This window comes from Oncorhynchus clarkii, chromosome 3 (assembly GCF_045791955.1).
Source record: "Oncorhynchus clarkii lewisi isolate Uvic-CL-2024 chromosome 3, UVic_Ocla_1.0, whole genome shotgun sequence".
In the NCBI taxonomy this organism is placed as follows: domain Eukaryota; kingdom Metazoa; phylum Chordata; class Actinopteri; order Salmoniformes; family Salmonidae; genus Oncorhynchus; species Oncorhynchus clarkii.
Genome location: NC_092149.1, coordinates 37,693,569 through 37,713,948, shown reverse-complemented (window position 1 = coordinate 37,713,948; position 20,380 = coordinate 37,693,569). Strand labels below are relative to the sequence as shown.

Sequence of the window (20,380 nt, the reverse complement as noted above, 5' to 3'; positions counted from 1 at the left end):
GAGATACATAGTGTGCCTCTTGCCCCGGCTTTGGTTCCACATCCTCTCCCCAGTTTCAAGATGGCAGCCATGAGGCTATGAAGAAGCGACAAATATTGATGGAATAAATAATGAGAACGGATGCTAGGTAGCAGCTGTTAGACACATACGCTTGTGATATGACTGGTGTCATTATTGCAAGTGTGTTGTTTCGAGAGTGAAATTTACAAGGAAAAATACGTTGCATATCGGTATGCTCTTTTGCTAAGTTAGCGCTAGCTAGCTAAACACATGAATTCTGGGGACGGCCACATCTGATTCGCCAGCTGTCAGCTAAGCAAGTATATTGAGCTGTACGGTGAGTGTCTGTATTTTAGCAATGAAGACAATGGACCTCTTTCTTGAGTTCCGACCTGCATGATTTGAGCTCGTATTTGTATGAGTTCTCAGTTGTTTTGAATGGGTGCATTAGATGATGCAGAAATTGAGCCCCACGGTGGTCTCATAATATCCTTAAAACCTAGCGTTCAAACAGGGAAATGGTTCCAATAGTTCTTCAAACAGAAATTTTACCCATAGAGATTTTCGAAACAGTTCATTAAGGGTTGTTTCGTGTAGGCTTACCCTGGCGTGACGTTTTGATAACCATGGAAATCTCTCGGACAAGGTGACTTATCAATACATTTATTTTTTTAACCATTATTTAACTAGGCAAGTCAGTTAAAAACAAATTATTATTTACAATATCGGCCTACCAAATGGCCTGTGTGGACGGGGGCTGGGATATAATTAAGACAAAACGCATCACGACAAGAGACAAAAAAAACTACATAAAGAGAGCCCTTGCTGACAACAGCATGGTAGCAACATGGCAGCAGCACAAATGGCAAGAAGGTTGAGACAACAATACATCACTTGCAAAACAGCCACAACTGTCAGTAAGAGTGTCCATGATTGACTCTTTGAATGAAGAGATTGAGATAAAACTGTCCCGTTTGAGTGTGTTTTTGCAACTTGTTCCAGTCGCCAGCTGCAGCGAACTGAAAAGACAAAAGACCCAAGGATGTGTGTGCTTTGGGGACCTTTAACAGAATGTGACTGGTAGAACGGGTGTTGTATGTGGAGGGCTGCAGTATATTTCTCAGATAGGGTGGAGTGAGCCCTAAGAGGGTTTTATAAATAAGCATCAACCAGTGCGTCTTGTGACAGATATACAGAGATGACCTTGGTGATGGGCAGTGGCTGAGACAGCAAATGTTCTGACTTTATGCACTGCACTCTGAGAGTAGTTAGCAAACCAGGCCAAAGACCCCTCAGATACACCAATATTTCTTAACCGGCCCACAAGAATGGAATGGTCTACCGTATCAAAAGCTTTGGCCAAATCAATAAAAATAACAGCACAACTATTTACTCTCAGATTTGAAAATGCTAAGTAGCATCAAAGTAGACGACATGCTAAACTACAAATCCCTGCAAGCTCCTGCACATCATCTCTAGCTGACACCTTTGCTAACAGGCATTGTCAATTTAAAACTTGCACAAGATGGTTCACATAATTGCCCATTTAAAGAAATGTAGCCAATTTATTCATTACTACATTTAGCTAACATAGTTAATCCAGAGATGCTTACCTTTGCCTCGATTCGGCAGTCTCGTCCAGATCCTGGCATTTGTAGTTCTTTATGATGGCTACATTAGAAGCTAATTAGCATTTCACTTTTTGGGGGGTAAATACAGGCAGGTATTTTGTTAGTCACATTGTCCTAGAGAGATTTACACAGTTATCAAAATGTCACGCCAGGATAAGCCTACACGAAACGCAGCCCTTATTTTTCAAAAATATCTAAAATCCCTTATGGTAAACATCAATGGTGTAAAAACAATTGGAACCATTTCTCTGTTTGACTGCTAGGTTTTATGGGTATTATGACTCATACTGTGATACTTTTTAAATTGCCAGGAGGAAGTAGTAACCAGGAAGAAAATAGCTAGCAAACTTTCTAGCTATGCCAATGACAAAAGCTATTACAGCTAGCAAACTTACTCATTTATTCGATGGATGTTGATGACAGTCTTGCTTGAAAATTCTGATTATAAATCAAATTATGATGTATGTCCTCCTTTTAGCTCAGCTTCACCATGGCCATCTCTCAGTTTCGCCTTTTCAAGATTTGCACATGGCTTGCAACCTTCCTTTCATTCTTCAGAAGGTTAATATGCAGGTAAGGAACAACCATTATGTTGAATTGGAAGAAGCAAAACTGATCTAGAACCCTTTGCCGTGTCAGATTCGGTCAAATCTGACAGCCGTAGTCTAAGCTTTCCAGTCACTTTACTTAATGTTGAAATTAATGATATAGAATGCCATTCCTTGAGCACTACCAAATACATTAGCATAGAAATCAAATGCTATTTGCATGTGAAAATTGCTTCCCATGGAATGCCTTTGCTCTAAAAATGTCTGTTTTTGTGGTGGCCCACAGTTTTGACGGTAAGCACATTTCCTGTTTTGACATAGATCTGGGAGGTTGCGTAAGCTAAGTGGGGATCAGATATCTCTTCCAACGACGGTTGATTTTTCATCAGTACCCAAACCGGTCAGTGATATACAAGTTTTTAAGATGCATCATGTTAGCAATAATGTGCTCTAAGTGCTTAGTCAATTCGCTTTACATCCCTAACAAACCTGCTTTCCCCCTATTGTCATTAATTACATCATCAAGCATTTATTGTGCAACCAACAGTCAATTTTTACACACTTAAATCCTTTCTCTTTATTTTCGTCATATTATTTGACCAAACCCTGTGCAGGCAGAGATTGAAGAATGGAGCTCGTGGGATGAAGATGGTCCCACAAGTATCAAGATCGAGGGCGGTAATGGCAATGTGCCACCACAGCCCGGCGAGGAAGTGGAACCAGACTACTTCAAAGACATGGCTCCCACCATCAGGAAAACACAGAAAGTAGGCTGGGTCTTCATTTAAAGCTGAAATCTGTGCCACTGTTCGCCCTAGTGTCTTTTGTTGTTGTGTTTGTTTTGTTTAGTTGATGAAACTCATGAGGGGAGTATCAGACAGCATGATAAAAAGAAATCGCAGTACTGCACATACTCTAGTATTATATGTGCATGCAATGATGTCCAAGGGGGAAAAGGTGTTTGTTGTTTGACTTAACTTCTTTGTTGAAATATCCCAAATGGATGAGGCATTTTCACGAATTATGGATTCCAACTTAAAGTGCATTTCTCAACACTAATTAAAGGTAGACTCGGCAATATACTTTTACCAGAAGGGAGGAGCAGGGTAACTCCCAACACAAACAGAAATTGCCTAAAGGGCGAGGCTGCACTGTTCAACATTTGTTTTCACCGAGCTATCACATGGCATGAGAGGGCGAAGCAAACTCCCGTGCATATGCACTGATGCTTAACAGTATTTGTTTTGGTGATGAAGCGTGCAGCCTCTTGCCTCACACTCTGTCGAGAATATCGCTGGCCACGCTGCTGCTTGTAGTCGCGCCATATCATATTGTTGAGTCTTAGTAGTTTTAACTTGTCTCTTTTCTCTCTGTCCCCACCCTAGATTGTACTGAAGAAGAGGGAGCCCCTCAACTACTTGGTACCCGATGGCAGTGCGGGCTTCTCCAGCAGACTGGCAGCCACTCAGGACACCTCCTTCATTCAGCCATCTGTGAGTTTGTGTAGCATCGCCCAGAGTACAGTGCCTATAGAAAGTTTACACCCTCTTGAGCTTTTTTTCTCACATTTTGTTGCCATAAAATGTAATCTAAAATTAGATGAAATTAGTTTTTTTTTTTTCGACAGCGCTACACAACCTAGTCCACATTTTCAGAGTGAAAGAAAGTTATAGAAAATGTTCTAAATTAAGAAAACACAACTGAAATATCGTAGTTGGATAAGTCTCCTCCCGCCTGTGTTAATACTTGGTGGAAGCACCTTTGGCAACCTTTGCAGCTGTTAATAATTTGGAATGATATTCTAACAACTTTACACAACTCTTAGGGCAACAAACTCAGCAAAAAAAGAAACGTCCCTTTTTCAGGACGTCTTTCAAAGATAATTCAAAGATAATTTGTAAAAATCCAAATAACTTCACAGATCTTCATTGTAAAGGATTTAAACACTGTTTCCCATGCTTGTTCAATGAACCATAAACAATTAATGAACATGCACCTGTGAAACAGTTGTTAAGACACTAACAGCTTACAGACGGTAGGCAATTAAGATCACAGTTATGAAAACTTAGGACACTAAAGAGGCCTTCTACTGACTCTGAAAAACACCAAAAGAAAAATCCCCAGGGTCTCTGCTCATATGCGTGAACGTGCCCTTAGGCATGCTACAAGGAGGCATGAGGACTGCAGATGTGGCCAGGGCAATACATTGCAATATCCCTACTGTGAGACGCCTAAGACAGCGCTACAGGACGGACAGCTGATCGTCCTCGCAGTGGCAGACCACGCCTGCAAAAGATCGGTACATCCGAACATCACACTTGCGGGACAGGTACAGGATGGCAACAACAACTGCCAGAGTTACACCAGGAACGCACAATTTCTCCATCAGTGCTCAGACTTTCCGCAATAAGCTGAGAGAGGCTGGACTGAGGGCTTGTAGGCCTGTTGTTAAGGCTGGTCCTCACCAGACATCACCTGCAAGAATGTCGCCTATGGGCACAAACCCACCGTTGATGGACCAGACAGGACTGGTAAAAGTGCTCTTCACTGATAAGTCGCGGTTTTGTCTTACCATGGGTGATGGTCGGATTCTCGTTTATCGTCGAAGGAATGAGCGTTACACCGAGGCCTGTACTCTGGAGCGGGATCGATTTGGGGTGGAGGGTCCGTCATGGTTTGGGGGCGGCGTGTCAAAGCATCATCGGACTGAGCTTGTTGTCATTGCAGGCAATCTCAAGATTTTGACCCCCACCCCACTTGTTCGTGGACACATTATTCCATTTCTGTTAGTCACATGTCTGTGGAAGTTGTTAAATTTAGTTATGCTCATACAAATATTTGCACATGTTAAGTTTGCTGAAAATAAATGCAGTTGACCATGAGAGGACGTTTCTTTTTTTGCTGAGTTTATATCCATTGTTTTTGTTAAAATTGCTCAAACTCATAACATTTGGTTGGGGATCATTGATAGACAGCAATATTTAAACTTGGATTTAGATTATTTTACGCCGATTAAAGTCAGGACTGAGACTAGACCACACAGGAACACTCAGCATCTATTGGAAAGCCATTCTGGCGTGTCTTTGGCATTAAAATGTGTGTAATTGTCTCGCTGAAATTTTTTTTATCTCAGGTTTAGGGTTACAGAAGACCGAGTCGGGTTTTCCGCAAACTTTTTTTATCCTGACAAACTATGCAGTCCCTGCTGATGACAAGCATACCCATAAAATTTTGCCACCACATTACTTGAAAATATAGAGGGTTTCACTCTGTGTTGTATTGGATTTGACCCTATCCTGTAGTTTTTAATATTACTTATCAGCCTTGTTGCAAACAGAATGGATCATTTGGAGTGGATTATTTCTTATTTTTTTAATTTGATCATTTATTTTATTTTATCACTTTGTCATACAGGCCAGTAATATGGAATGAATGCAATGTTGTTGCATTCAGTTTTCTGAAAACCTGACCGTGGGATAGTCCCACTAGAAATACTTTTTAGTCCTGAATGAAATTTGCTTGAAAATCTGATACCAGTTTTTTGGGATATTGCTGTCCGTCAAAGATTTCCAACCAAATGTAACGAGCTTGAGCAATTTTGACGAAAACAATGGATTTATATTGCCCTAAGAGTTGTGCAAAATTGGTAGAATCTTATTCCAAGTTATTCACACACAGCTGTAATGGCTGCCAAAGGTGCTTCCACCAAGTATTGACTCAGGGGGGTGGAGAATTATCCAATTATGATATTTGGTGGTGAGGGGCTTTGAGAGAGGTGGTACTGCTCTATCCACTGTCCAGATTTCAAAACCTCAGCCACCAAAAAACTGAGCAGCTAGCCAACGCCTGTCCAATTTCTTGTTTCAAGGATTACAGACCATCTCTCTATAGCAATATGAGGAAGTCTGAGTCTCTTTTTAGTTCACCATCTCAAACGTCTGTTTTAGTTGGACCAGTGCTCTGACATTGTTCATTCCCAGGAGTGCACAAGTCCTCCAGGGCCACAGTTCTCTGTATTCATGTTGAATAAAGGTTTTATAGTGTTGTGAAGAATAGTTGCTAATGGAGATTAGGTCCCACCGCCATCCTATACTGTGTCAGCGATCGTGTCCTGACTGCATTCCTGTCCTCCTCCTCTGTCCCACAGTCTGAGCTTGGAGACATGGATACCTGGCATGAGGACGCCAACGCCTGGGAGGATGAGTCGTCAGATGCTGCCTGGGAGGCCGATTTGGTGCTCAGGTGATAGCACTTTTAATAATGTGAAGAGCAAGGGTATTCAAATCTTACACTACAGGGCCAGAGCCTGCTGGTTTTCTGTTTTACCTGACAATGAATTTCACCTAACTGGTGTCCCAGGTCTAAATCAGACCCTGATTGGAGGGGAAGAATGGGGGGGCAGTGGAACTGGCTTCGATGTTGTCTGCGCAGGACTGATTTCTTCCTCCTGCTCCCAACCGCTATCCGTATAACTGGTTCTGAGCCCAACCACTGTCTTGTGATGTTATTTTAGGCGTATGTACGCAGCTCACTTGCCAGCCATGGTCCCAGCAATGTTGTGCTCATTAGGCAATATTGAAAATGTGCAAACAATAACCTAAGAAATAGCCTAGGTTAAATTACCTGAGATTTTCAAGTGGCCCGTTTATATTAAGCTATCGGTATTAGTGGGCTATATCAGCCAATATGCTAGACGTAGAGAGACTTGCACTTTCTCTTGTGCTATTTTTAGCCTACCTTTTTAGGAGTGGGAAGATTTTCAGACTGAGACAAATATGGGTTATAAATATGTATTTATAGGCAATGTAGTGAACGATAGCCTAATCATATTCAGGTAGTACATTTCCTTGGAAAGATAACTGCCAGTGATTCTCCACCCATGCATTGGCAGCCTATTCTATTTCAATGAGACCACACATATACACTACATTACCAAAAGTATGTGGACACCTGCTCATCGAACGTCTTTCCAAACTCATGGGCATTAATATGAGGTTGGTCTCCCATTTGCTGCTATAACAGCCTCCACTGTTCTTGGAAGGTTTTCCACTAGATGTTGGAACGTTGTTGAGGCTTCCATTCAGCCACGAGCATTAGTGTGGTCGGGCATTGATGTTGGGCAATTAGGCCTGGATCGCAGTCGGCGTTACAATTCATCCCAAAGGTGTTCAATGGGGTTGAGGTCAGAGCTCTGTGCAGGCCAGTCAAGTTATTCCAAACCGATCTCAACAAACCGTTTCTGTATGGACCTCGCTTTCTGCATGGGGGTATTTTCATGCTGAAACAGGAAAGGGCCTTCCCCAAAATATTGCCACAATTGGAAGATCAGAATTGTTTAGAAATGTCACTGTATGCTGTAGCATTAAGATTTCCCTTCACTGGAACTAAAGGGTCTAGCCCGACCCATGGAAAACAGCCCCAGACCATTATTCCTCCTCCACTAAACTATACAATTGGCACTATGAATTGTGGCAGGTAGCTTTCCCCTGGCATCCGCCAAACCCAGATGGGTCCGTCGGACTGCAAGATGGTGAAGCGTGATTCATCCCTCCAGAGAATGCGTTTCCACTGCTGTGGAGTCCAATGGTGGCGAGCTTTACACCACTCAAGCCAATGCTTGGTATTGAGCATAGTGATCTTAGGCTTGTGTGGTGCTGCTTGGCCATGGAAACCCATTTCATGATGCTCCCGACGAACAGTTCTTTTGCTGCCGTTGTTTCCCTTGGCAGTTTGGAACTCGGTATTGAGTGTTGCAACTGAGGACAGACAATTTTTATGCGCTTCAGCACTCCTGTTCTGTGAGCTTCTGTGGCCTACCACTTTGCGGCTGAGCCCTTGTTGCTCCCATCATATGGCGGTGGCATCATATGGCGGTGCCACTTTGAAAGTCACTGAGCTCTTCAGTAAGGCCATTCTACTGCCGATGTTTGACTATGGATAATGCGTGGCTGTGTGCTTGATTTTTATACACCTGTCAGCAACGAGTGTGGTGGAAATAGCTAAATCCACATACTTTTGTGTACGAGTCGTGCTTGATCGCACGCCCAACTAGATGAGAGATACATTGCTAAAGTTGAAGCAGCGAATTCTGAGTGTGTGTGTGTGAATAATGTGACAAAGGTGTGCTTTTAATACAATAGGAAGGCCAACGCATACAAAGAAGAACGATGACCGTTTCCAAATAATCTGTGCAACAACATATCATTTAATCCAGAAGTCATCTGTCTGCCTACTCCCACCCACAGCATGAAAAAGGCTGACCTCACCGCAATGACCTCTGTCGGGACCCACAGGCAGCCCTCTACTTCGAGGTTCAGATTTGAGTTTGAGGGGTCTAGAGAATATTTTAAATGCAATTTGTTTTTGAAAATATTTTTGAGACCTATACCATGTAGATATGGCTCCTGATATATTTGTGTATTGGGAATAGATAGACTCTCAAGGATACAGTTGAAGTCGGAAGTTTACATACACCTTAGCCAAATGCATTTACACTCAGTTTTTCACAATTCCTGACATTAGATCCTAGTAAAAATTGCCTGTCTTAGGTCAGTTAGGATCACCACTTTATTTTAAGAATGTGAAATGTCAGAATAATAGTAGAGAGAATGCTAATTTCGTCTTTTATTGCTTTCATCACATTCCCAGTGGGTCAGAAGTTTACATGCACTCAATTAGTATTTGGTAGCATTGCTTTTAAAATGGTTTAACTTGGGTCAAACTTTTCGTGTAGCCTTCCACAAGCTTCCCACAATAAGTTGGGTGAATTTTGGCCCATCCTGACAGAGCTGGTGTAACTGAGTCAGGTTTGAAGGCCTCCATTCTCGCACATCCTTTTTCAGTTTTGCCCACAACCTTTCTATAGGATTGAGGTCAGGGGTTTGTGATGGCCACTCCAATACCTTGACTGTGTTTTCCTTAAGCCATTTTGCCACAACTTGGAAGTATGCTTGGGGTCATTGGAAGACCCATTTGCGACCAAACTTTAACTTCCTGACTGATGTCTTGAGATGTTGCTTCAATATGTCCACATAATTTTTCTTCTCATGATGCCATCTATTTTGTGAAGTGCACCAGTCCCTCCTGCAGCAAAGCACCCCCACAACATGATGCTTCCACCCTGTGCTTCACGGTTGGGATGGTGTTCTTCGGCTTGCAAGCGTCCCCCTTTTTCCTCCCAACATAACGGTCATTATGGCCAAACAGTTCTATAGACCAGAGGACATTTCTCCAAAAAGTATGATCTTTGTCCCCATGTGCAATTGCAAACCATAGTCTGGCTTTTTTTTATGGAGATTTTGGAGCAGTGGCTTCTTCCTTGCTGAGCGGCCTTTCAGGTTATGTCTATAGGACTCATTTTTACTGTGGATATAAATACGCTTTTACCTGTTTCCTCCAGCAGCTTCATAAGGTCCTTTGCTGTTCCAGGGTTGATTTGCACTTTTCGCACAAAAGTACATTCATCTCTAGGAGACAGAACACGTCTCCTTCCTGAGCGGTATGACGGCTGCATGGTCCCATGGTGTTTATACTTGCGTACTATTGTTTGTACAGATGAACGTGGTACTTTCAGGCATTTTGAAAATTGCTCCCAAGGATGAACCAGACTTGTGGAGGTCTACAATTGGTTTTCTGAGGTCTTGGCTGATTTATTTTGATTTTCCCATGATGTCAAGCAGAGGCACTGAGTTAGTCGACTGGTTGATTGTTTGGGCGATAGGCTGTTGGTCCACTGAGATTTCTTTAGACGACCAGTAGCAAAACAAAAGTAATCATGGTGTACAAGACACCTGTCAGATTTGCGCCTGTCTGAGTGGACTGTGTGGAGGCTGTGGGGCACAGTCCATCACTCTAAAATTTGTTCTACTGGAAATGTATATGGTTATATTACGTAAGAACAGTGGTCCGACACTAATAACAATTATTATTTTATAACAAATGTGCTTTCTCCCGCAATAGCGGTCGCTCTCTGCGGAAACGCATCAGTGCGCTGTTGAATTGGCACCTTTTCCTAGACCATGTTGCTATGTGAGTAATATCAATGTTAAACAGCATATTGGTGTTGAGAACCAGTGGTGGCAAAAGTACCCAATTGTAAAAGATAACTTAAACCTCTTGATACTACCCATCCCGGGTCCAGGAGCGTTGTCATCAACTGACACTAATTAGCATAATGCAACGGACATATAAATATTTCTAGAAAATATTCCTAGTCATGAAATCACAAGTGAAAAAAATTGAAACACAGCTTAGCCTTTTGTTAATCACCCTGTCATCTCAGATTTTGAAAATATGCTTTACAGCCAAAGCAAGACAAGCATTTGTGTAAGTTTATTGATAGCCTAGCATAGCATTATGCCTAGCTAGCAGCAGGCAACCTGGTCACAAATCAGAAAAGCAATCAAATTAAGTCGTTTACCTTTGAGCTTCGGATGTTTTCACTCATGAGAATCCCAGTTAGATAGCAAATGTTCCTTTTTTCCAAAAATATTTTTGTAGGCGAAATAGCTCCGTTTGTTCTTCACGTTTGGCTGAGAAATCTACCGGAAATTGCGGTCACGACAACGCTGAAAAATATTCAAAATTGGCTCCATAATATCGACAGAAACATGGCAAACGTTGTTTATAATCAATCCTCAAGGTGTTTTTCAAATATCTATTCGATAATATATCAACCGGGAGAAACAATGGCCGCATTTGTCCTTTATGCACAAAACACTGAGAGACTTCAGCTGACCACTGACACAATGTTGACGTTCAGGCTCATTTTTCAAAATAAAAGCCTGAAACTATGTATTGTGACACTAGACACAGTAGGGAAGCCATAGAAAAAGGAATCTGGTTGATATCCCTTTCACTGCTCAATAGGGACTTATAGGAATGCAGAGGTTTCTAAATAAGAGTCCCTTCCTGATTGGATTTTTCTCAGGCTTTCGCCTGCAATATCAGTTCTGTTATACTCACAGACAATATTTTTACAATTTTGGAAACTTTAGAGTGTTTTCTATCCTAAGCTGTCAATTATATGCATATTCTAGCATCTTGTCCTGACAAAATAGCCCGTTTACTTTGGGAACGTTATTTTTCCAAAAATGAAAATAGTGCCCCCTAGATTCAAGAGGTTTTAACAGTACTGTTTTTGTTGTATTTCTTTTTTCGTATTCAATTCTTATTTTTTAGGATAGCTAGGGCACACTCCAAGACTCAGACATCATTTACAAACCAAGCGTGTGTTTAGTGAGCCCGCCAGATCAGAGGCAGTAGGCTGACCAGGGATGTTCTTGTTAAGTGCATGAATTAGACCATTTCCTGTCCTGCATTCAAAACGGAAGTTCTTTTGGGTGTCAGGGAAATTGTATGGAGTAAAAAGTACATTATTTTCAATTCGGATGTAGTAAAGTAAAAGTTGTGAAAAATATAAATACCCCCAGAAATGACAAGTTGTATTTTTACTTAAGCAATTTATACCACTGTTGAGAACAATGGTTGGAGACCGCAGCGGTGTTAGGAGACAAGAAAAGCCCTTGCCTTAATTTTCGAAGAAAAGTGCGGCGAGAGGAAACCCCAACTTAATTAGGTCTATAATCAATAGCCTAACTGTTAAATGTATATGTGGTAAGAATAAGTATGTGAACCCTTTGGAAATACCTAGATTTCTACATCAATTGGTCATAAAATTTGATCTGATCTTCATCTAGGTCACAACAATGGACACATTCTGCTTAAACTAACACACAAACTATTACACGTTTTCATGTCTTTTTTGAACACACCGTGTAAACATTCACATTGCAGCGTGTAAAAATATGTGAACCCTTGGATTTAATAACTGGTTGACCCTCCTTTGGCAGCAATAACCTCAACCAAACGTTTTCTGTAGTCAGGAGGAATTTTGGACCATTCCTCTTTACTAAACTGTATCAGTTCAGCAATATTCTTGGGATGTCTGGTGTGAACTGCTCTCTTTAGGTCATGTCACAGCATCTCAATTGGGTTGAGGTCAGGACTCTGACTGGTCCACTCCAGAAGGTGTATTTTCTTCTGTTGAAGCTATTCTGTTGATGATTTACTTATGTGTTTTGGGTCGGTGTCCTGTTGCATCACCCAACTTCTGTTGCGCTTCAATTGGCAGACAAAGAGCCTAACATTCTCCTGCAAAATGTCTTGAAAAACTTGAATTCATTTTCCCGTCGATGATAGCTGGTTGTCCAGGCCCTGAGGCAGCAATGCAGCCCCAAACCATGATGCTCCCTCCACCATACTTTACAGTTGGGATGAGGTTTTGATGTTGGTGTGCTGTGCCTTTTTTTCCTCCACACGTAGTGTTCCTTCCAAACAACTCAACTGTAGTTTAATCTGTCCACAGAATATTTTGCCAGTAGCACTGTGGAACATCCAGGTGCACTTTTGCAAACTTCAGATGTTCAGCAATGTTTTTTTTTGTTGTTTGACAGCAGTATCTTCTTCTGTGTTGTCCTTCCATGAACACCATTCTTGTTTAGTGTCGTCGATAGAGATGTTAGCATGTTCCAGAGAATTCTGTAAGTCTTTAGCTGACACTAGGATTCTTCTTAACCTCATTGAGCATTCTGCGCTGTGCTCTTGCAGTCATCTTTGCAGGACGGCCACTTCTAGGGAGAGTAGCAACAGTGCTGAACGTTCTCCATTTATAGACCGTTTGTCTTACAGTGGACTGATGAACATCAAGGCTTTTCGAGGGTACTTTGGTAACCCTTTCCAGCTTTATGCAAGTCAACAATTTTCAATCTTAGGTCTTCTGAGATCTATTTTGTTTGAGGCATGGTTTGCATCATGCAATGCTTCTTGTGAATAGCGAACTCAAATTTAGTGATTTTATTTTTTTATAGGGAAAGGCAGCTCCTAACCAACATCTCCAATCTCGTCTCATTGATTGGGCTCCAGGTTAGCTGACTCCTGACCTCAATTAGCTTTTGGAGAAGTCATTAGCCTAGAGGTTCACATACTTTTTCCAACCTACACTGTGAATGTTTAAATGATGTATTCAATATAGACAAAAATACAATTTGTGTTATTAGCTTAAGCACACTATTTTTGTCTATTGTTGTGACTTGGATGATCAAATTTGATGACTAATTTAAGCATAAATCCAGGTGATTCCACAGGGTTCACATCCTTGTAACTTCTTGCCACTGTAAATAATCCATATATATCAACAGAAATAAGGCAGATCCTGCTTTTGATGCCTTTTTGTGTGTTTGTTTAATAGCCTATTCATTCCGTCAGCACCAAGCCTCACACAACCACATGTCGGATAAACAATTTCACATTCGTCTGTTTTTAATCTTTGCTATGCTGTCATAAAAGCTTTACACTTTTTTTTCCCCCGTTAGAACAGCCTCTGGTATTATTTTGTTTATACTGTTCCAAATTGTCAGAAGAAATAATATTTGTAATAACCATCTTTTTTTTTCTTGATCTCCTTATTGTTGTTATTATTATTATTATTATTATTATTGTTATCATCCTTCTAATAATAATAAGTAATGTCATTATCATTAATAAGTTTATATAACATCCTTGTATAACCACCATTGAGCTGTAGGCCTAAGAGTGCATCCTGTTTAGGCTTAATACGGTAACTTACTTAGGCCTGTATTTAAATACTTCTGTAGGCTACTGTATCCATTAATCATTCATTCATGTCATCACACAGCATACGAGTCATTCATGATTTGAGATGCAATCCAGCATTTTCGTTTTAAAATAAAGCATTCCTTGAGTAATTGGCGTAAACAATAAATAAACCGTTTCATTTCGGAAATTGCATTCATGAATGAATGCGACTGTTTTTGAGTCTTTGCTGTAATAAAAACTTTACTTGACCTCCCAATATTTTCCACAAAAAGTTACAATTTACTCCACACATCTGACTTCCTCCTGAGCATCCATTAAAACATTCCCCCGTTTCGAGTTTGTCACGTCCTTAGCATCCATTTTGCTGTCACGTGTTTGAAGTTTTTTTTTATATCCAAGTTATTGATGTGATTATGGTATAGGTCAGTCCCTAGTGGTCACATGCATGCGATGCATACATTTGTCACGTAAATAGAGCAAGGGTTGAGGAAATAGGGAATGTTTTTCCTAAACAAATGAAGGATTTCGGTACCAGAACCTTTCAGTCAGAAATGGCTGTAATTATGTTGTAGCTTCAGCAAAAAAATAAACAATAGATTGATGTTCTGTGGTCACTGCAGCAGGGAGGTGAGAGAGACACAGTCACACAGTCACTCGCTGTCATTTTTTTTAACCAGTGCAGCAAGTCTGAGCCCGGCCCTACACAATCAAATCAAATGCAGTCATTACTCCCTGTAGTCATTTGTGTGTCTTTTAACTATTTCATCAAACGGTGCGCTTAAAGCATCAGCCAAGCTCAGTACATATAGTTGATTTGATTAAAACACATAGGGATGTGTCATTTTATGGGGAAAAAACTAGTTTAAAAATTTGGACGAGACGAATTGTTGGGGACAGCCCTAGTTCAATGTGAAAATCCTGTCATGTTCAGTGTCATATTACTGTCATATTGTCAAGAGCTCTGCAAGTTTAGTTGTTATCCAGCAGGTGGCAGTATATTAAGAATGTTCAGCACAAAGTCAACATAAAAGAAAGGCATTATTTGCACACAGAAAATTCAGGGACTTCAGGGAAACTTGGTTGGCAGTACTTTTTTTCTCTCTCTCTCTCTCTCTCTCTCTCTACCTCCTGAACTATCACCTTTGCTCTCTCAAAAAGCTTAGTAATGAGGTTTGTTGCAATCCTTTTAAACTCGCACCTTTTTGTGTTTCCCTGTCTACCAGACAACAGAAGATGGCTGAGAGAGAAAAGCGTTCCATGGAGCAGCAGAGGAAGAAGATGGAGAAGGAGGTTCAAAGGATGATGAAGAAGGACCAGAAGATTGCGGTCAAGCTCTCGTAACATTTTTTTAGAGCACTCACCCCGTGAGCCGGAGGGCAAGAAAAGGAACACTTAGACAAACGTCATCACGCTATCCTCTAGTCATCTCCACACGAAGATCATCTCTACTCCACACAGCGGTCATTTAAAAAAATCTCTGTCCACCAGCCATCATTCGAGACATGGCTTGGCCAGTGTGATGTTTGTTCAAAGACGGTTGCATTTAGCTTTCGGAAAGGCACGGCATACCTGGGATGTGTTCATTAGGGCACGCAACGGAAATGAGCGTTTTTTTATCTAACAAGTTCAGGAAGTCACCCCCTGTATCAGTTCTTTTTTTTTTTGCGCCGAATGAACACTACCCTGATTTACAGTTGAAGTCGGAAGTTTACATACACCTTAGTCAAATACATTTAAACTCAGGCTTTCACAATTCCTGACATTTAATCCTAGTAAAAATTCCCTGCCTTAGGTCAGTTAGGATCACGACTTAATTTTAAGAATGTGAAATGTCAGAATAATAGTAGAGTGAATGATTTATTTCAGCTTTTATTTTCATCACATTCGCAGTGGGTCAGGAGTTTACATACACTCAATTAGTATTTGGTAGCATTGCCTTAAAATTGTGAGCTGGTGTAACTGAGTCAGGTTTGTAGGCCTCCTTGCTCGCACATGCTTTTTCAGTTCTGCCCACAAATGTTCTATAGGATTGAGGTCAGAGCTTTGTGATGGCCACTTCAATACCTTGACTTTGTTGTCCTTAAGATATTTTGCCTCAACTTTTGAAGTATGCTTGGGGTCATTGTCCATTTGGAAGACCCATTTGCAACCAAGCTTTTAACTTCCTGACTGATGTCTTGAGATGTTGCTTCAATATATCTACATCATTTTCCTTCCTCATAGTGCCATCTATTTTGTGAAGTGCACCAGTCCCTCCTGCAGCAAAGCACCACCACAATGTGATGCTGCCACACCCGTGCTTCACGGTTGGGATGGTGTTCTTCGGCTTGCAAGCCTCCCCCTTTTTCCTCCCAACATAATGATGGTCATTATGGCCAAACAGTTATATTTTTTGTTTCATCAGACCAGAGGACATTTCTCCAAAAAGTATGATCTTTGTACCCATGTGCAGTTGCAAACCGTAGTCTGGCTTTTTTATGGCGGTTCTGGAGCAGTGGCTTCTTCCTTGCTCATCCGCCTTTCAGGTTATGTCAGTATAGGACTTTTTTTCCCCCTGTGTGATATAGATAGTTATGTACCGGTTTCCTCCAGCATCTTCACAAGGTCCTTTGCTGTTGTTCTGGGATTGATTTGCACTTTTCCCACCGAAGAACGTTCATCTCTAGGAGACAGAACACGTCTCCTTCCTGAGCGGTATGACAGCTGCGTGGTCCCATGGTGTTTATACTTGCGTACTATTGTTTGTACATATGAACATGGTACATTCAGGCGTTTGGAAATTACTCCCAAGGATGAACCAGACTTGTGTTCTTGGTGGATTTCTTTTGATTTTCCCATGATGTCAAGCAAAGAGGCACTGAGTTTGAAGGTAGGCCTTGAAATACATCCACAGGTACACCTCCAATTGACTCAAAAGATGTCAATTAGCCTATCAGAAGCTTCTAAAGCCATGACATAATTTTCTGGAATTTTCCAACCTATTTAAAGGCACAGTCAACTTAGTGTATGTACACTTCTGACCCACTGGAATTGTGATGTAGTGAATTATAAGTTCGATAATCTGTCTGTAAGCAATTTTTGGACAAATTACTCCGAACCGACTTGCCAAAACTATAGTTTGTTAACAAGAAATTTGTGGAGTGGTTGAAAAACGAGTTTTAATGACTCCAACCTAAGTGTATGTAAACTTCCGACTTCAACTGCAATTGCAGTTTGTGTGACAATACTTTGAGTCTGAAGGGTTAAATAAATACTCTGCAATGCCCTTAGGCATTGCCCTATATCAAAGACTTGCTATCAAATGTCACTCTGGCTAGGTATGACTCTGGGTTCAGTAATTAGATTTGAGTTACAGAAAACAAACTGTCCAGTTGTATTTCCCAGGAATATGTGTAAATATTCTGGTACCTATAGTACAAGTGAACTCTCAAGAGACCTATTTCTCTGGCATTGTCTTATAACAAGAAGGACGAAGGTGTGTAATTAAAAGTAAGTCCCACTGTATATCAGTTACATACATCCCTTTGTTGCCTTGGTTATTGTGCTTTTTAATTATGTTTCTCGTCGTCTTTGTTCGAAAACACATTCTCTCATTGACGTTGCTTGATATTCCTGATGTACTTTTACTGTACAGCCTTCAATATACTGGAATTGCACTTTTTAATTGAAGGCTTAAAAATAAGTTTCAAACTGAGTGTGTGGACACTGTCAAAGGGATTTGGGAATTTAATTGAGCCTTACTCAAGAGTTGACTCTGGGTTCCTATGGTAATCCTGTGGTTACTGATCTGCCAGGCTCAACATCTCTGACATCTTGAATAATCAAAAAATGTTCCTGCTTGTTCTTATCCCTGCTTTTTAATACACCAAAATAGAAGTGACTCCTCTTTAATGACTTTTGCCTTTGTTATTATGTTGAATGTGGGTTTTTATTTTATTTTACACTTTCAATGTAGCATAACACACACAAACTCCTGTCTCTGTGTTATCTGAGACAACTTGGTGATCAGACTTGGATGGCCAACTGACATCCTTGATCGGTGATCATAGCAAATAAAAAGATGCAAAGCTCCGTGCTTCCCTCTGTAATTTGTGGACCGTTAATAACAGAATCGGTCAATAGATTTCATAAGTCAAAGCATTTTTGATTGACTGGACTAAACCTGTTACGTATCAATATGATTTTGGTATGGTCAATCGATGTCGAATCAATTGGAGCTTTTTGTGATGGAAGTGTGCGCTTTTGTGCGAGTTCCCAGCAACCGGTGTATGAGACTGGAATGTCAAGCAGAAGGGTCTAGTTGCCATGGAAACACATATGCAGAGATGGAGCTGTAAGAGCTGACATACATTTGCAATTAAACAGACCTGTTGGATTAGAGTAACTGATAGTCCCTTTTACACGCTTGTGTTTTCCTTGTTCCGTCACTGGGGTATCCTGTATATAATATGGGGACTCTGGCAAAAATAGTTATATAGAATGTCTAAATGAACGATGCCTTTGAAAATGTGGTGTTTTCATTGTTATTTTAGGTGGGGCTTTGTGGTAAATGAGGGATTCATTTCTGTTTTTCAGACTCTTGATATCGATAGTATTATATTACCCATTGCATGGAACATTGGATCGTGAAGAAAGAGGTTGTTAGCCACAGAGAATTATGAAAATAATACCGCTGACAATTGTCCTTTTTGCTTTCTTTGCAAATACTTCTTCCAATTGTTATCAAAGTCAGCATGATGGGGATACGTGCTTTATGTTTATCTTTGTCAAATGTCTTTTTTTGCACATTCCTTAATTTTCTGTAATAAATCTCTGGGTCCCTTTTCAATTGTGTCTGAATGTTAACCAATATTAGAGTCATGACAGAAACAAAGGTACAAAACCAGTTAAGCAAGTGGATTTTAAGATTAAATCTGCATTAAATCACTCTTTGTTTTTTTCAGACTTGTTTGTGATTGAACATCATTTTTAGTATTGGACTAAAATGTCCTCCCGAGATTCACTCAAGTCATATTTCTCTGCACCACCCACGATTTATTGCATTAGGAAAAACTACCATTCTGAATAAATCTTTTACGTGCATGGAGCCCAGTGTCATTAGATATGCTTGTTCTCTTAAGTATATTTAAAGGGCATTTTAATCTCGTGCAATGCAAATTCCTTTCAAATGCTTTTCAAACCCAAAACCTAGCTGTCCTGACTCTCTTCATTTCTGGCCATAACATGTAACAACATCGTCACAAAGTCACTATCTGTCGCCAAAAAACACCCCTGCTTGACCAAACCACTGAGACTGATCATGACCTACTTCTTGGAACAAAATGTCTCACTCATCAGTTTTTCAGCAAGAGTTGAGGTAGAGGGATCACTGAAGGATAATCTGCTCTGTTCCTGCAGAATTATAATTTTTCCATTGTAAAACTGAAATAGTCTCATCTGTGTCAATAATAGCCATTCTAATTAAAGTATCCATATTTTATTCTGTTGATATCTCAATCCATCTCTCCTTGATTCCTCACATCTTACCGCCTCGCCTCCTCAGAATGCATTGGAGAAGGTCAGAGGGGAGGGACCTTGGTTCATCATCTCCAATACAATTGAGAAGGATGCAGGGAGCTAGGATGCATGGAATCAAAGAAAGACAAATTGAGGCAGCCCTGAACTCAGCTAATGCTGCATTCGTAACCAAGTGGAAGGTGGGAATTGACCAGTTGTGAAGTCATTGTGAAGTCATTCACATGCTATGAACCCGTTGAGAAACGCCAGATGGCTAATGGCCAACCAGCTGAGCAAACCATAATCTAAAAGTTCAGCTATCAAGGATGTAAACAAATGACGTTCAAAACCCATATTAATAGATTGCCTTTTATAAAGTTTTATAGCATTTAACTGCTTAAAATGCTGTTATCAAGGTAATTTCCTTAGTAGTTGATGTCAGAAGTCAGCAGGTGAGACAAATGAGAGAGCTCAGGAGGATAGATGAGTTCCCCACTAGTAATTACCTGTTGGAGGGCCATTCGTCTGTGATAAATTCCCACTTCCCACTGGTTACGAACGCAGCATGACTCCATCCCCCCTCCCCATATTGATTCAACCTTCTCTTTTCTACAAGGCCTGGTTGCAGAGAGAGATTACAACAGATGGAATGATTCATCAGTCTCCTTGCACTCTAATGAACAGAGGGTCATGGTTATGTAATGCAACATCCCCATATGGCAGTAGGGGAAATGGGTTATTTAGCATCGCATGGGGCTTCTCATTCCAACTCCAGTCTCATTTCATCAGTCTGCCAGTTGATTAGATTTACTTTAACCCTCACACAAACATAGATGTAACGTGACAAGTGAAAACATTGTGTGTGTGTAAACAGTCACTGCTGATCTGTGGCATGACCTTTCTTCGAAGATGGTCAGTCAATTGAATAAATGAATTAGGCCCTAATCTATGGATATCACATGACTGGGAATACAGATATGCATCTGTTGGTGACAGATACCTTAAAAAAAAGTTAGGGTCCTGGATCAGAAATCCAGCCAGTATCTGGTGTGACCACCATTTGCCTCATGCAGTGACACATCTCCTTCG

General features: G+C 40.7%; 1 protein-coding gene across 1 annotated transcript; it reads left to right on the top strand.

Moving 5' to 3' along the window:
- The first annotated feature begins 32 nt into the window (after positions 1-32).
- LOC139394582 (receptor-binding cancer antigen expressed on SiSo cells-like) lies at positions 33-19,216 on the top strand. The gene is made up of 7 exons (XM_071142688.1): positions 33-337; positions 2,110-2,204; positions 2,501-2,579; positions 2,794-2,946; positions 3,565-3,672; positions 6,327-6,421; positions 15,019-19,216. The coding sequence occupies exons 2-7, from the start codon at positions 2,122-2,124 to the stop codon at positions 15,134-15,136; spliced, it is 636 nt and encodes a 211-aa protein (XP_070998789.1). The 5' UTR covers positions 33-337; positions 2,110-2,121; the 3' UTR covers positions 15,137-19,216.
- The last annotated feature ends 1,164 nt before the right edge of the window (positions 19,217-20,380 follow it).

Bases quoted from the DNA above. Each gene is read 5' to 3' on its own strand.
- LOC139394582 (XM_071142688.1), top strand. From the start codon at position 2,122: ATGGCCATCTCTCAGTTTCGCCTTTTCAAGATTTGCACATGGCTTGCA. The intron at 2,580-2,793 runs GTCAGTGATATA...AACCCTGTGCAG, and splicing joins TTTCATCAGTACCCAAACCG to GCAGAGATTGAAGAATGGAG. The intron at 6,422-15,018 runs GTGATAGCACTT...CCTGTCTACCAG, and splicing joins GAGGCCGATTTGGTGCTCAG to ACAACAGAAGATGGCTGAGA.